This window comes from Orycteropus afer, unplaced genomic scaffold (genome assembly GCF_000298275.1).
Source record: "Orycteropus afer afer isolate SDZICR_OR568_19922 unplaced genomic scaffold, OryAfe1.0 scaffold00083, whole genome shotgun sequence".
Classification (NCBI taxonomy): domain Eukaryota; kingdom Metazoa; phylum Chordata; class Mammalia; order Tubulidentata; family Orycteropodidae; genus Orycteropus; species Orycteropus afer.
Window position 1 is genome coordinate 7,312,631 of NW_006921670.1, and position 16,751 is coordinate 7,329,381.

The 16,751-nt window shown below is 53.4% G+C and overlaps 1 protein-coding gene across 1 annotated transcript in view; it reads right to left on the reverse strand.

Annotated features, from left to right (window-relative positions):
- Positions 1 to 6,639: 6,639 nt before the first annotated feature.
- Positions 6,640 to 16,751, reverse strand: part of TCF20 (transcription factor 20) — a 52,233-nt gene continuing 42,121 nt past the window's right edge. The window contains exons 3-4 of the mRNA XM_007941724.1: positions 7,677 to 7,726; positions 6,640 to 6,723 (exon numbers count right to left, since the gene is read on the reverse strand). Coding sequence (XP_007939915.1) covers positions 6,640 to 6,723; positions 7,677 to 7,726 — 134 coding nt within the window. The remainder of the gene's footprint in view (positions 6,724 to 7,676; positions 7,727 to 16,751) is intronic.

The window sequence follows — 16,751 nt, forward strand, 5'->3', positions numbered from 1 at the left end:
CACCCCCACCCTTCTTCAGTAACAGAAGAGGTGGTATTCAGGCTGAGTTATGTCATTTGGGCTTACTGAAATCCAGAGGGGCTGAGATAAACACGAGGGTGTGGGGAGATGTAACTTCCTGAGCAAGAGGGTGGGCGGATCTGGGCAGGGTACCCCCACCCCAGGTCCCTTGTCCAGCACAGGGTTGCGGGGCAAGTTCTGGAGACAGTGCAGTGTCCCAGGTCTTGAAGGGATTCTGTCTCCTCTCCCCCTGTGCATACAGACTGCCTCATCTTCCGGACAGGCTCCCACCTGGTGTCCCAGCTCCCCTTACTGCCCCGTGAGGACGCTTCCCCAGAGGCCTCCTGAACAGGTCCGAGCCCTCTGGACTCGAGAGACGGGAGACTGGGGCTGTGTCCCCGAACGGCACTGGCTTCCACCGTTTTCGACTCCCACTGGGTTTGACAGCAGTGTGGAAGCTTCTCTCCCCACTGGTGAATCCCCACTCCCCACTCTCCTGCCAGGCCAGAGGGCAGAGGTTGCTGAGGTCTTCCTGTTACCTAGCCTCCACTGTGTCTCGTCTTGGGCTGTTTCACCTGTGCTGGACCTACAGCCATGGCTGTGAGGGCCGGGCCCAGGGGGGTCTCGAGGGAAGACATGGGGTAAGACCGGGTGTGCATGACTGAGGAGGCAAGGTCACAAGAGCTGAAGTCCAAGGCCAGCAGATGGGGCCTGCTGAGTGCTATGGGAATGCTGTCCAACTTTGGGGCTGGGCCTTCTGGAAAAGCTTCCTGGAAGTGGACTGGTGGTGCCAAGGCCAAGGTGCCGTAAAGCATCATCTAGGGCAGATGGGGTGCAGTGTGGGGTCAGTTGGCATGGATTGTGTGTCTGGCCTAGAGCTGGACTGTGGGGAACAGGAGTCCCTGGGCTTTCAGTTTTGAGGTTACTCAACAGACTAGGAGGAAAAAACCCTAGACACCCTGGGGGCTTTTTGATCTGGGTATGGCCACCTATCTGATCCAGCTAAGTGTCCCCATCCTGGGGCAGTCAGGGAGTCCACATGGTGTGAGGTGGACTGTAGGACATGTGTCTGTCATGGTTCTGGAACACAGTGGCCCTGGATACTGCTTTAACCCTTGCCCGGTGTGCCATGCTCTCCCCAGCCACAGCCATGCAGACAGGGATGTGAAGGGCACTGCCCTCTGGTGCCAGGCTCTGAAGGCCAGGGGAGAGTCTGTAATGGTGGCCCAGTGCCCTTCCCACTCTACAACCTGGGCTGCCTCTTAGTGGCTGGTGTAGCCAACGCCATTGACTCCAGAGCTCCAAGCGTTTCACATCGCCTGTGGTCCTGAGGCAGGCAGCACAGGGAAGCCCAGCAGAGCGGGCCAGCCTCCACCTCCCTGCCGCCTGCCCTCAGCCATGCCTTCCACTGTCAAAAGTCTGTCACTGTTAGTGAACAAGCCACGGAGACTTATGTAAGGGTATCCCTGCATCCCAGCCTGCCGTCTGCTCTGGTGGAGCTGTGGGGGCTTCAGGGGTGCCGGCAGCGGGGCTGATGGGGCACGGACAGCTGAGGCTCACCGCAGGGGCTGCAGTGCTTTCCGGAAGCCAGTCCCAGCAAAGACCTAGGACAGCGGCAGTCCTCATTCAAGGGTCAGCACGCCAAAAGGGACCACAGGAGTCAAGACGCACAATGAGGACGTCTTCGCCACCAGGAAAACATCTTCCTCAAGGTACCCGTTTTCCAAGTTTTGTGGTCTCAAACTCAACACCTGAAACTTAACATCATGTCAGCAGTGTTAATGCCAAGTCAAAAGCAGAAGCTGAATGGAGCAGCTCAAAAAGCTGGCATTTCTGAGTAGACCCCACCTGGCCACCTGAACGTGCCTCTGCCACCGTGCTGGCTGCGTAGAGAGATGGGCCGCACGCTGGTGCAGCCATTAAGATGAGGTTAACCTGCCCTTTGTGCTGCCTCAAACCAATGTGCCCAGAGGAACCCAGTTATCATCGCTTGTTTCCACTTCACAAGTCCTTCTAATATTTACTCTCAAAGTCCATTAACACTGGATTATGTTTCTATAACCTTTAAAATTACTGTTGACTGGCAACATGTCCATGTATGGAGATGTGATTGTCCCTGACGTGGACTGCCTCCCTGGCCCGGGCTGGTAGCCCAGGGGAGCAGCTGCGGTTCCGTCTGGGACAGCCACGAGGATAGCCCTGCCTGTGTGAGGCTGGAGGCCCGAGCCGAGGTCAGAGGGCAGTGTTGCCCGAAGCCCAACCCACAGCCACCTTCTGGGTGTCAGAGTGGGAGGAAGAGACGGTTCACTTTAGAGTAAACAAAGGAAACAAGGTTAAAATGAACTTTATTATTTTTTTGTTTTTCTTTTTTTTTTCTTAATAAAACTGTTTGTGAAACAGCTAGTTTATCCCCACGGCAGAGTGACCCCTGAAAGATGCACTAACCCCTTCTTAAGGCCTTAACAAGTTTTTTTTGTACTTTTTTCTTTTTTTAAAACTCAGATATTTAAAAATTATACAATTTACAAAACAAAACAATACAACGTAATCATGTAGCACGGGACCGCTCAACTGGCAGGCCTCCTTTTCCTTTATAAAAATGAGTGCGAAAAGCAAGCAGGGTAACCGGGTGTTCTGGCTGGCGCGGCCCACTGACCCACAGGGCAGCCCTGACTCATGTCCCTGCCCGGCAGCAGAGGCCTGGGCCACCTCCTGCTCCCGGGGGGCAGGACACAGGTGCCCCGAACGTGCAGGGGCTGCGGCCCCTCATCTCCGCCTGCTGTCCAGCGCCCACTGTGCACACACGGTGAGGCCCGTGGGTTCGCCAGCCAGTGACCCAGGACCTGGCTGTGACTGTGGGGTCTCCGCCAACTTACCCACCCCATCAAAAAAAAGATAAAAAAAATTTTAAAATAATAATAAATAAATAGTGTTTCTGGAAATGAAAAAATTTATTTGTGTTGAAACATCATTCCCCCACTCTTGAAAACATGGCCCTCCCCTCCCCTCCCCCATACCTCCCCACCTGGAGACAAGTGACACGGGGTGGTTCGGCGCGGCTCATCTGTTTCTTCGGTCCTGGGCAACGGCTCTCCGGGTTGGCAGGAGAGGCCACGAACCGAGCCACACACCCGTCCTTGTGAGATGAGTTTGTTCAGTTCAATTTCACACTTGAATTTCATTGTCATTGGAACAATTTGGAGTTCTTGAACCAGGTAATTTTAAAATAGAATCAAAAGGGATAGCGCACCTTTCATTTAAACAAAGTCTTTCCAGACTAAAAATAGATTTATAGATATATATTTTTATCCCTCCCTTTTAGTTCCCCCCACCCTTCTCCCATCATCCCTCCCCTCCCCCCTCCCCCACATTGTCACTATGGAGATTGTGTCCATGGAAACAGCCTTTCCAACTTCTTGGGTCTCTTTCCTTGGTGTCCCGGGGTGAGTGTGATGTAAGAACTGAGGAGGAAGTGCTGGCACGGGCAGGCACGTCGGGGTGGGGGTGGGGGGCTGCACAGGACGGGTTCCATTCCATCACGCGTGTCCACCACGTCTCATCTCCACAGTCTCACCTGGAAGACAGGGGACAGGTGCTGAGCGACAGCTCTGAGCATGTGTCCGACCCGCCTGCCAGGAGGCCTGGCACGTTGGTTCAGGTGGCAGTGGTGACTGGCTGGCTGAGCTGGGGCCCAGCAGAGGCCAGGCTGCGGTGCGCCCCCTCCTGGTGAACTGAGGCCAGGAGCGTTCCCGTCCTGCAGAGGCAGGTGGAGGATCCTGGCTGAGGGCCTCAGCCCCTGACCCCCCACTCGTCTCAGCCAAGGGTACTATCTGCAATGGACGACGACATCTGCCACTCTGGGGAAGAGACCCCTACAGACCATGCCAGGTGGCCTGCAGGACAGTTTCACATTAACGGCACTCATTCTCCATGACTCCCGAGCCTGTGTCTGATGGGGAGGGGGCTCGTACAGGGCGGGAGACTGCGGACCACCCCCCAGCTCCTGAGGAGCCAGGGCCACAGGACACAATGGGACCCAGACTTCTCAAGGAGCTCCTCAGAACTGTCCAGGCCAGGCTCTGCTCAGGGCACTACACGGGATTCCACACCCACTCTCAGAGGTCTCTGGCTCCCACCTTGGAAATGCTGCAGCCCAGGGACGAACACGTGTGTTCAGAATTGGGATTGGGGCTCCCATCCTGGCCATGCTCCTCTGACTGGGCCCCAGGGACTGCCACCCCTGAGCTTCACGGCCCCGTCTACCTGCGGGGATGTGGTACAAGAGGGCCGGGCCTGGAGCAGCAAGCCTGGGGCAGACGCTCTGCCAGTGACAGCCGGCAGGGGCTACTTCCGTGTTGGCCGTTTCCAGTATTCTCTCTGGGGAGGGAGGGCTCTGACTCTGAGTCTGCAGTGATCTACGGACAGCCAGCCCAGGGGACCGACTCATTCTCCTCTGGGATGTGGTCACTCTGTCTGTGAGCCTCGAGCAGCACTAATGTCAGGCTCTGGCTAGGACACGACACGAAAGCGACGTGGCCCCTGCTCTCACGGAGTTTACCGTCTAATGTGGGAGCAGTAACACAACGGGCACACGAGCACTGTCGGGGTGTGGTGACGCGGGTGGGCCCTTCTGAGGAAGCGGGCAGTACAGGGCTCCAGGCCACCCAGCACTGCCTCTGAGGGAAAGCTGGCCGCCAAGGAGCAGGACCCGTGTATGCCTCCACTGTCCCTTCAGTGCCCTGTTGGGTGACATCCTCCATCGCTGGGGCTCCTCAACAGCCCCTACAGCACACCCTGGGCTGACAGAGGTGCCCCGTCTCTACCACGATCTGCTGATGCTCAAAACAGAGACACTAGCCGATGGCTCCTGCTTCCCGAGAAAAGCACATGAAAGACCACATCGCAGGTGAATGAGACTGGCCAGACTCTGGGAGGGGAAGGGTCCCACCGCAACGGCCTTGGTGCTCCTCATGGTGGCAGGGCCAGCCCCCTCCTCACTCATGCCTCAGTTTCTCCTCCCGTAAACACAGCAGTGGTGATGCCAGCTTTGGAGGTGAAGCTCACTGCCCGCCTCAAGAGCCCAGCCCTCTAAGGTGAGTGACCCCTAAGCCCAGGCCCACACGGTGCCTTTTTGCCACACGGCAGCTGGATTCCAGGACAACAGAGAGCACCGACAGCGGCTCTCCTCCAGCGGGGTCTTCAGGGCACACCTCAGGACCACTCCCTGAGGGTCCTTACAGAACACGGCTCCACAAACCCAGGGGCCTCGCGGGGAGCTGCAGAGCCCGCCCAGTGCAGGGACCCGATGTGCGCCGGGACCATGGGAAGGGCCGGCAGAAACCACTGTTCATAAGCCACCTGAATCGCTACTTTGTCCTGAGGGCTGATCAGTGGGAAGGGGGCACAAGCGTCCCCTCCCCTGCAACCCGACTCCCTGGAGGAGGGAGGAGAGCCGTCCTGTGGGCCGCCGGCTCGCTACACCTGGCCAATGCAGAGGCGCACGCTGTCCCACCAAACGCTCACGGCGCCTGCCTGGGCTGGCCGTGCAGGACTGGGTGCGGAGCCCTGGATTCGGCTCCGGGTCCACTGAAGAAATCAACAGGGTCTCAGAGATCATTTTCTTGGAGAAGAGAAAATAGTTACATTCGCAGATCCATGGTATTTTTCCTCAAATTATTGTGATTCAAAATACTGTTAAGAATCCCAGGGAAAGATGGGAATCTTCTAGCTGTAACAGGGTAGGGGCCCATATGCCACTGAGACGTGTCGGGGATGCCCGCTGCCCAGAGGGTGCGGCCTGCACCTGCCCGTGTGCGGGTCCCAGACACCTAGCAGCCCAGCAGCCCCTCCTTGCCAGAAGCAAGCCCTTCTAAGAGCAGCACTGCCAAGGCGGCCAGCCCTGGGCAACAAGGACCACACTTCCCTTTACCACCTGTTGTCCTCATCTGTCTTTGGCTTGACTCCGTTGTCCTTGACTCAGCAAAGGAGGGACGGAGGCCACGTGGCACAGTGGGGACCTGTCACCCTGTTTGCATGGACACACGCTGAGGCAGCCCTGACCACAGACCCCACACTCACAGAGGGCACATCTCTAACACTCTAGGCTTTTAAGGAAAAGCAAAATCAGACGCTCAAACCCACTCAGTCCTTGAGGGGACCTCCTTCCTTTGTACTTCCGGGAGAAGACACCCTTCAGTGCATGGGGGAGAACAAGAGCTCAAACACCACAACTGGGACAGAGAAAACACAAGGTCAGCCTCACAGGTGCAGTCAACTGCAAAGACCGGAACAGAATAAAGACGGGAACTTTCCCGGCGCCCTTTCTGAGCCAGCAGAAGAAGGGTTGGGGGGACATGGCCCTGCGGGGGAAAGGCCCAGCCACCGGACGTGTCCTGACCTAAGACCACCACTAGAGCCCCCCCGGCAGGCTCAGCCCCAAGGGCTGGCTTCAGGAACAGTGACCCTGAGCCCCAGTGGGTAGAGGAGAGTTTAAAGAGCACTTCTCCGTGACCCGAAGGAGACAGGTAGCTCCTGGCATCTTCCCGCTGCCTCACTCCCAGGGGCCGGCAGAGGTGGGGGCGCTGAGCCCTGACTCACCTGTGCTTGCTGTACTCCGTTCCCGCGAGCAAACTGCCCCCCTCACCCCCGCTCCGACTGCTCTGTGCTCAGGCTGCCTTTCGCGGTCTTGTTCTGCAACGGGGGGAGCGGGCACGGGAGGGGGGGCTGCGGCGGCCAAGCCCGGGGCAGACGGGACGCAGGGACAGAGGGGGGCCGGGAGGGCGGAGGGGAGGCGGGGAGCGGCACACGGAAAATGAAAGGGAGAGAAGAGTCAGTATTGAGCGACAAACAGGAGATACTCAGACAGATTTGCAGAGACAAAGGTGACCATCTGAAATAGGGAAGTTTCAAAAACCAGACGTGGAGATTAAGCGAAAAGGAAGATGATGAGAGCCACGTCTGGGAGCGCTTTACACAGAGAGGCTCACATGAACACCTCAAGAGCGCCCGAGGGCTGCCTCCGCGCAGGTGCTGTTGCTAGTCCTTTCTGTCCCATCTGGAGGTGTGAGCAGTGGTGACCAGCAGGTGTCAGTGTGCCCTCAGCCAGAAGAGGCCGCGTGGCCACTGCAGGAGACCACTCCCAGCCTTCCCTCCCTCCTTACACACGGGGGAGGAGCTCAGAAAACAGGCCCACCATTCCTGCAAGAGGCGACTGAGAGGGAGCACCTTAAACACACCAGGGGTGGGGCAGCAGCCCTCAGCTGTGTACCCATGGGTCACTTCTGCTTAACACTTCTAGGAGCCTGTGCCTTTCCCCAGAGCCCCGGCTTCCCCGTCAAGGCTTAGAGCCTACGTTATACGTGCACCAGGAAGGGGGTGCCGCCGGGAACTAGGGGGGCGTCCCTAAATCCAGACGGCACCAGGAGTTTCGTATTTGATCTACTTTCCCTTAGCCAAGAGGCAAAACGCCCCACTGTGCACACCTCCTCCCAGCCCATTCCCACCACACAGGGGCAGATCATCCTCCAGCAGCAGCCTCCCACCCGCTGGGGCTGGAGGCAGGACGGGCCAGCAGCCTGAGGTCCTGGACGGGGCCCTGGTCTCTCTCAGTCTCTCTGGAGGAGCCGCTGGGACCACCAGCCCTGCCAAGGGCTCAGGCTCTCGGGCCTCTGACTCACCTTGTGCTTGGGGCACCTCAGCGAGAAGTTGTCCTCGTGCAGCAAACAATCTGCAAGGCAAAGGGACAGTGAGAGGGATCCACGTAGACAGGAGGGGCCACACGGCGGTTTCTAACAGGGAAACACTGGAGACACCCCAACTAAATGGGGTACCCCAATACTAGGGAACAACACACAGTCCCTGAAAAAATTAATGCTTTCAAGTAATTATCACTCTGGGGAAGGATTCATGGCACAAAACTGCTTTACGGTGTGTAAATGTGACCCTGACCCTGTGAAGATGTCCTCTAGCAGAGAAAGACAAACTGGAGAGACCTACCAAACCCAACAGTGGACCCTGCACTAAGGTGACAGGTGACACTTAACTCACTCTGGTGGTAGTTTCCATATTTCCATGATGAGATCATATTTTGATAATCAGAAATGATGGCCAGTAAATGTTTCTAAAAACTCTGATTCTAGGCTAAGCCCATCTCAAGGTCCCATCCAAACCCTCCTCGTAAAAATGCTTCAGATCCAGAGGCCTGTTGTTCCTCTGTGGAGAGCCCAGGGTCAGGCAGAGAGGAGGCTGGCTGCTACCTCCGTCCTCCAGCCTAGGTCCCCAGGAGAAGCTGACACCATGCGATAATCCACACAAATGCTTCTGAGAAATGAAAACCCTGCGAGTGTCCTGGAAGGGAAAGATGGTTTGCTACAGGGTTGAAAGCAGTGGCCCATACTGTAGACTGACAAGGCCCTGCCCCTGCCTCCGGGTGACAGGAGCTGGTGGCACCAGGGTAGAGCATGCAGACAGGTAGAAATGCAACAGGCCTCATTCCTGGGCACAGGCAGCCAGGTCACCAGTCAAGACGTGGGGGCAGAAAGTTAGTCAATACTGATCACCTCAGTGGTGCTCCCGTGGTCTCACCCTCGTTAAGTTTACGATTAGACTCAGGCTTAAAGAGCGAGCCAGATCAGCAGCAGTCTGTTGCCCACAGATTTCAAGGGAGAATAACAAGCAAGGGACAGTGGCTGAAGCTGTCAACAAGGACCTTTGATCACTGGGCTGAGCTCTCTGTAGACTGCTGGGCCCTGCCTATCCTGGTGGCTCCCAGGCAGTCATGGCACAAGTCATCACCGATCCCTGGGCCCCTCCCTTGGCAAGCAAACAGCATGGCAGTAAATGAAATGTGTTAATTTAAAACCCACAAGTACAGAGTGTGACCCAGACTCCCGCTGCTCCAATCTGCCAGAAGAGTTTATGAACAGCAGGAGAGGTGACTGAGCCCTGGGAAGCGTGTGCTGTACCTGGGCTTGGCAGCACCACCTGCTAACAGTGTCTCCAGTTTGGGCCAAAGAGAAACAGTAGAGGACAGGGGGGCTCCGCCACCCTGGGCCACAGGGGTTTACAGAAACGAGGACGGGGCCACGGAGTGGACGCATCAGAAAGGCCCAGGCCCCTCGCCACCACAGAACGGGGACTGGTTGGGACGGTCCCCTAGTAAAATGCATCTAAAATTGGGGCAGGAAAGAAAGACAAGCACCAAAGTACACACTGAACTAACCTTGGAACCAGCACCAGAAACTTCTGGAAACGGCAGTGTCCCACACATCTGCCAGAGCCACCTCTGACAACATGCGCCACGCAGGGCCACAGTGCGGACAAGCCTGTGTCTGCTCTCCACATACCCACAGGCCATCAGGACCTGCAATCCTGGCTCTGCAGGTCAGAGCCACGGCAAGGCTGGTTAGAGGAGGCTCTTTTTGGTGGCCTCAACCAGTCCCCACGGGGGAAGAATGCTAGGAAGCGTGCTAAGAGCCCCCTCTGGAGACCTTCAACGGACGCCCAGCTGACCGCTGCACGGGCAGCCAAGGGCTCAGGGGCCTGGCCACACTTGGGCTCTGTAGAGTCAGAGGGAGTGCCTTGCTGGGCGTCCACCCGAGGTGGAAGGACTCACGAGGTGGCCCGGTCAGCAAAGCTGCCTCAGACAAACATCCATACCCTGGAGAGAAAGCCACTTTCCGTTTGTGGGCTTAGAGGCAGGGGCACTGTGCCGAGTGCCTCAGTACAAGCTCCATGGAGCCTGAGCGCCAGGGAGCCCAGCAGCTGAGGAGGGAGGGCAGCTGCCAGGAACCAGAGCAGCTCAAAGCTGATTCACGATCTACTCTCGAGCCAGGTTATCATTCCTGATGGCAAAGTGCAGGGCTGGGATGTGGCCCATGGCTGAGGGGGCAGTGGTGGGAGAGGCAGGCTGGGAGGGGAATGACAGGGCAGGGCCGCTGCAGGGTCCCGGTGTTTGGAATGCGGACGGACAGCTGCCCCTCCAGGGATCAGGCTGCAGAGGAGAGCAGCTGGAAAACGTGCGGCAAGGTGGCTGCAGAAGACCCGATGCCCCGCGGTGCATCTTCATGAAGCGAAAGAGAGCCCCCTGGAGGCAAGGTTCTTCCTTCACGGTCAATCATCCCCGAGCTACCACAGCTCCTCTTCCTTCCACCATCACTGCTCTGGCTCCAGGACCCAACACATGGAGACATTGCTGTAACTAGCGCCCATGCCCTCAGGGCTGCACTCTGCACCCAGAGCCGTGTCCTGCGCCTGTGACAGACTGAGCAGCACAAAACCGCTCCTGTGACATCAGAAACGCAGGCTCAGCACCAGGCCCGGCGGAGAAGCTGCGGAAGTCACGGATCCCCTGAAGCAATCATCAGTTTCCACAGCAAAGCCCTCAGTTATAGAAGTTTGTCCCGAGTCATCAATAGCTCTTTAAAGGCCTGGGCAGATGACAGCAAGGCAGACAGGAGGACGTTAAACCGGCCCTTGCTTCACCCAGGACCCAGGTGCCAGAGACGGGGCTCTCCAACCAGGGCCTTGGTTTATGTAACTCCAGAGAAGTTCGTCCTGCTCCTGGATGCAATGCCGCTGTACACGGAAGAGTCCCACAGAGCAGTGAACACCTGAGCCGCTGCGACGCACAGTGTCAGGAGAGGCAGCAAATGCCCAGGACCCAGTCCTCAACGGAGCCACCCTGGTCCCAGCTCTCCAACCAGAGGGGCAGAGTGAGCAGGGGCCGGCCGGCCGGGTTAGAGCGCCTGGAGCCCCTTGTGCACCTGGCTGTGTGCCAGGCAGCCTCCCTGTCCTGGCACATGGCCGCCACCTGTGTCAGACACAACACTTTTGTAACCACTCACTTCGGCAGCTGGGCCAGACAGGCCCCGAGTGAAAATGTCCCTTGTATACTAACATCCAACTAAGACAGACCCTGCTCTGTGGTGTGGCCTGGCTGAGCCCCCCGTGCTGCAGTGAATGACGTGGGGTGGCCTTTCCAGCTATGGTCTTTGGGACTGCCACCAGGTTACTTGGGGGGGGGGGACGGACCGTGCAAATAAGGTGCATGGAACTCAACTGTGGAGACTGGTTCGTTTTGTCACTCCACCAGGTTTAAAAGGAGCCCTTCTAGAGATAAAAAGGAACTTGGGTGGCACAGTGCCTAAGGCATGTGACTGCTAACCAGAAGGTTGGCTGTTCAAGCCCACCAGCTTTCCACAGAAGGAAGATGGGACAATCTACTTCCATAAAGATTTAGTGCTTTGGAAACCCATCAGGGTTGCTATGAGTCAGAACTGACTCAATGGCAGTAAGTTTGGTATTTCTCGAGAGAACAGCTGGCAGTGGAGTGCAGCATGCCCTTGGACCTGAGATCCCTGCACTGGACTGTCTTGGCAGAGAGACGCCTGGACCGCCAGAGACGACTGCAGAGGAACCAAGAGGCACAAGACAGCGGCGGCCTCGCCACCCAGAGCGAGAAAACTAAGTGTTTTGGGGCAGGAGGCTTGCTGGTGGAGTGGGGTGCACCTAGGTGTAGCTGTCGGCAGAGCTAAAAGCATTTTCTAACACTTGCCTGAGCAGGGCAGGGACCAAGCCAAGAGGCCAGGGCCAGAGAGACGTGCCTGAGGGCACAGCAGAGGGGAGGCTGTCCTGACTGAAGAAATGTATCCTGAGTGTGTTCCTGAACCTGGATTGTAGTCTGTTACTTCCCTAATAAGCCCCATAACTGTGCATATTGTCTGGGAGTTGTGTGTGGACACTAACAGCAATCATCGAACCCAGCAAAGAAGTGAGTGAGTGCCGGGGGAGGGACAGCTGGCATTAGAGTTGCTAATAAGGCTGGAGGGTGGTAGCCTGTCTGGCCTCATAGCAATCAGTCTTGGGCTGCTGATGGGGATTCTGTCTCCCTCTTGTGAGTCAGAGGAGGGTGCCGCCCCCACGTCTTCTGTGCAACGCCCGCCCTTTCCAGAGAACCCTACCAGCACTGCCTAAACTGGATCAAGGCGGCTCTATGCCTGCGCTGTCCAGCCACTAGCCACACGTGGCCACTTAAACTTAAGTGGTGCTGTGCCTATGGCATTTGACTGCTAACCAGAAGCCTGGCGGTTCAAACCCACCAGCCACTCCTCTGAAGGAAGACTGGGCAATCTACTTCCACAGAGATACCACCTTGGAAACCCAAGGAGGGGTGGCTGAGTCAGAATCGACTCGATGGCAGCGAGTTTGGTTTTGATTTTTGAAGTTCACATTAATTTAAATAAAATCAAATTACAAAGTCAGTTCCTTAGCCACTCCAGCCACATTTCCAGTGCTCGGTGGGCACAGTGGGCTGTGTCGCCATCCTGGACAGCACCGACACAGAGGTTTTCACGGCAGAGTCTTCTGGGCAGCTCCATCTAGTCCCTGGGGAAGCTGCGCAGGAGGCAGGCTGCCAGCAGAGGGCAGCGCTCAAAGTGGGACTGCTGCTGTTAGCGGACCCCAATGTTGCAGGTGCCCTGGTGTGCACACAGGCAAGTATCCTGGTCATCACCTGCCCACCCACCCTAACTCTCAGCAGGGCTTCCATACAGACGATCACTTTTTAGCCGGCCACCAACATGGATGGCCAGTTCCTGTGGCTCTCCCCATAAAACCAACCACTGCCAAAGACCTAATATTTCAAAATCCTCCATTAAAAACTGTGAAGCTTAAACTAAGAAAGAAAACAGAACATCCCGCTGTAACTAGGGCAATATAACGAAAATGAGAAAAGATAGTCAGGTGGCTCTTGAGAGAGGCTTTAACAGTTGGTGACAGAACGTTCCAGACCATGACCCAGGGCGAATCATAGGTCAGACGCAACGTGGGAGCAAAAGTATATCCCTAAGGGGAAGGACACAGGGAAGAGGTAACTATGGGGAGGAAGTGGGAGGGGAGCTGTTGCATTGTGGGAAATTGTAGTCAGTGTCATGAGACAAAGTGTATGTGAGCTGCTGTATGGAAAGTGAATTTGCTCTGTAAACTTTCACCCAAATCACAATAAAAATAGTAATAATAAAAACGTATATCCCTATGAAGAGAGCAGGAAGGGAGGACTGGCACCCACGCTCACGGAGCAGGCCCTCCACTTCTGAGTCCCCACGCATCCTTCGGGTCAAATAGTCCCCTGGCCACCAAGCTGCCCATCAGGATGGTCGGTCTGTATGTCTGTCTCACACACACACTTCTATGAGAATCTAACTTTGGTACAAGCATTACACCCTTCCATACCCTTCTTGTTCTTTTTAGCTGTTTTCCTACAGAAATCTGGAAAGTAGAGGGAGGAAGCAAAGAAATTAGGGGCAAAGGGAAGGCAGGAAAAGGGCTTAAGCCAAGGTTGGGGAGCTGAAACTCTCCTGCACGGCAGGAGGCTGGGCAGGATCAACTCTGAGACCCTAAGCCTGTCTGCTCTGTCCCTGTGCATGCTTCCGTCATCTGGCCAGCCACACGCTCTCCCCGCCCTCCCTGCTATGCCAATTCCAAGTCATGCTCACTTCCAGAGGGAGCTATGTGGTTGCCCCTCACAGATCCGGGCACGCTCACAGATTACACACAGCCCACACAGTTTTCCATTTCTCACTCTCCAACCTCCTGAAAGCCCTGAGGGCAGGCCAGGTGAAGTAGACATAGCTAATGCTCAGAAAAGAGTTGATGTAAAGCTCCATCCACTTAGGAGACAATAGCCTAGCAGATGAAAGATGACCTTCCCAGGAGGCTGGGCTGAGTCTGGACCAAGGCTGTGGCATCACTCAATGGACAGCGTTTCTTGATTAAAAAAAGGTCTCCCTTCCTTCACTGATTATCCCACTGAGAAAACTGCCCTGATCATCTCAACAGATGCAGAAAAATGCTGGGCAAAACCTAGCACCTTGTCATGATAACAAAACACTCAGCAAACTAAGAAAAGAAAGGAACTTCCTCAACTCAATGAGGAACATCTATAAAAAACCACACAGGTTAACACTGTACTTCACAGACCAGGAATAAGACAGCTCTCCCCACCTCTATTCAATACTGCACAGGTGGCTCTAACCAGAGTAGTTGGGCAAGAAAAACAAATAAAAGGCATCCCAATTGGAAAGGAAGGACTAAAGCCATCCTCATTTGCAGTTAACACGATCTTACATATAGGAAATTCTAAGATTCCACTAAAAAACCTGTTAGAATTCATCAGTGAGTTCAGCAAGGCTGCAGGATACAAGAGCAAAATACATAAATCTGTTTTATCTCCACCACTCACATAAATGATCTGAATATGAAATTAATGAAACAATTCCATTTATAATAGCATTAAAAACAATAAAATGCATAGGAGTAAACATAACAAAAGAAGTACAAAACTTACACTCTGAAAACTACAAAATACTATTGAAAAAAATTAAAGATGACTGAAATAAATGTGAAGACACTCCATGTTCATGGATCAAAAGACTTAATATTGGTAAGATGGCAAAACTTCCCCAAGTTATCCTATTCAGTCAACAAAATTTCTGTCAAATTTCCAGCTAACTTCTTTGCGTAAACTGACAAATTGATTCTAAAATTCATATGGAAATTTAAGGGACTCAGAAATAGCCAATGCAATCTTGAAAAAGAAAAAGGTGAAGGAGTCATACTTCCTAATTTCAAATTTACTACAAAGGTTGCAAGGGACATCAAACTCAACTGGCATAACATACTACATAAAAACATAGTTCTATATCCTACTTTGATGAGTAGTGACTGGGGTCTTAAAAACTTGCAAGCAGACATCTAGATGCCAACAATGGTCTCTCCTCATCCAGTGCAAAAGAAGAAAGGAAAAAAAAAAAAAAAAGACACATAGGAACAATTAGTCCAAGGGACTAGCAGACCACGTGATCCTCAGCCTATATGACCATAAGACTGGAAGAACTAGATGGTGCCTGGCTACCACTGTCATCCACTTGGAAAGGGATCAGTACAGAAGATCTTGGATAGAGTGGGAGACCAACGTGGAAGAAAACTCAAAATCATAAAAGAAAAAAAAAGACCACATTTACTGGTCTGATAGCATGTGGCGAGATCTCTGACACTATGGCCCCTAGTTACCCTTCAGGTCTGGAACTGAGCTCACTCCTGTGGCTTTCAGCCAAACAACAGACAGGCACATGGGGTGAACATTTACATCAGGTAGATACACTCCTTGGAGCGATCAATCAGGAGAACAGAAGGGCAGTGTTTGCACAGGGAGACAGCTTGGGGGACAGCAGTGCACAGGAAGGAAGGGCACAGGGAAGAATTAACTATGGGGAGGAAGTGGAAAGAGAGTTGTTACACTGTGGGGAATTACAGTCAATGTCATGAAATAAAATGTGTTTTAACTGCTGAATGGAAAATAAATTTGCTCTGTAAACTTTCACCCAAATCACAATAAAAATTAAAAAAAAATTACTACAAAGGTGTAATAATCAAGAGCATCTGACTGCTAACCAGAAGGCTGGCAATTCAAACCCTCCAGCCACTCCTCAGAAGGAAGGTTGGGCAATCTACTTCCGTAGTGATACCGCCTTGGAAACCCAAGGAGGGGTCACCATGAGTTGGATCTGACTCCAGGGCAGGGAGTTTGTTTTTTTGTACGGTACTAGCAAAAGGAAAGATGTATAAATCAACAGAACAGAACTGAAACTCTAGAAATAAAACTCTCACATTCACAGTCATTCAATTCTTGACAAGGGTAATGACAATTCAATGGAGAAAAGACTAGACTTTTCAATAAATGATGTTCTGGTGGCTAGTGTCTAAGGCATGTGACTACTAACCAGAAGGCTGGAGGATCAAACCCACCAGCCACTCTGTGGAAGGAAGACTGGGCTATCTACTTCTGTAAGTATTTACCACCTTGGAAACCCAAAGGTGGTCGCTGTAAGTCGGAATCGACGTGATGGCAGTGAGTTTGGTTTTTGGTTTGATGCTGGGACAACTCGACATCCACATGCAAAAGAATGACACTGGATCCCTGTCTCACACCATATATAAAACTAATATAAGGTGCATCAAAGATAAAAATGTAAGAGCTAAAACTATAAAACCCACCAGCCACTCCTCGGAAGGAAGGTTGGGCAATCCTACTTCCGTAGTGATACTGCCTCGGAAACCCAAGGAGGGGTGGCTATGAGTTGGGGCCAACTCGATGGCACATAACAACAACAACAACATTGTGATTTGGGTGAAATTTCACAAAGCAGTTCGTTTTGCTTTCAATATGTCGTTTCAATAGTTCATACACATTTTGTTTTGTGACACTACTTACATTCCCCACAATGTAACAGCTCACCTCCCACTTCTTCCCTACAAATGTAAATTTTTATGACCATGGATCAAGCAGTGGTTTCTTAGGACACCAAAAGCACGAGCTACAAAAGAAAATACAGGTGAATTTGACATCATGAAAGTTAAAAACTTGCATGCTTCAGAGGATACCATCAAGAACATGAAAACACAACCTACAGAATGGGAGAAATTATTTACAAATTATCTGATAAGGGATTTGCATTTAGACTAGATAACTCTTGCAGCTCACTTTTAATAAAAGACTAACATTCCAGTTAAAAAGAAGGCAAAGACTAAGACCATGTATATGGTTGTCAGACTATGTTTCTAACAAGTGCATTTGTATTTTCTGTAGGAATTCCCAGGTATACAGTAGCACTGACAAGGGACACGACTGTAGTCACTTCTTGGCCACAGCCAGCTGCCCAGAGGAAGTGAGTAGTTGGACCTGTGGGCTTGGG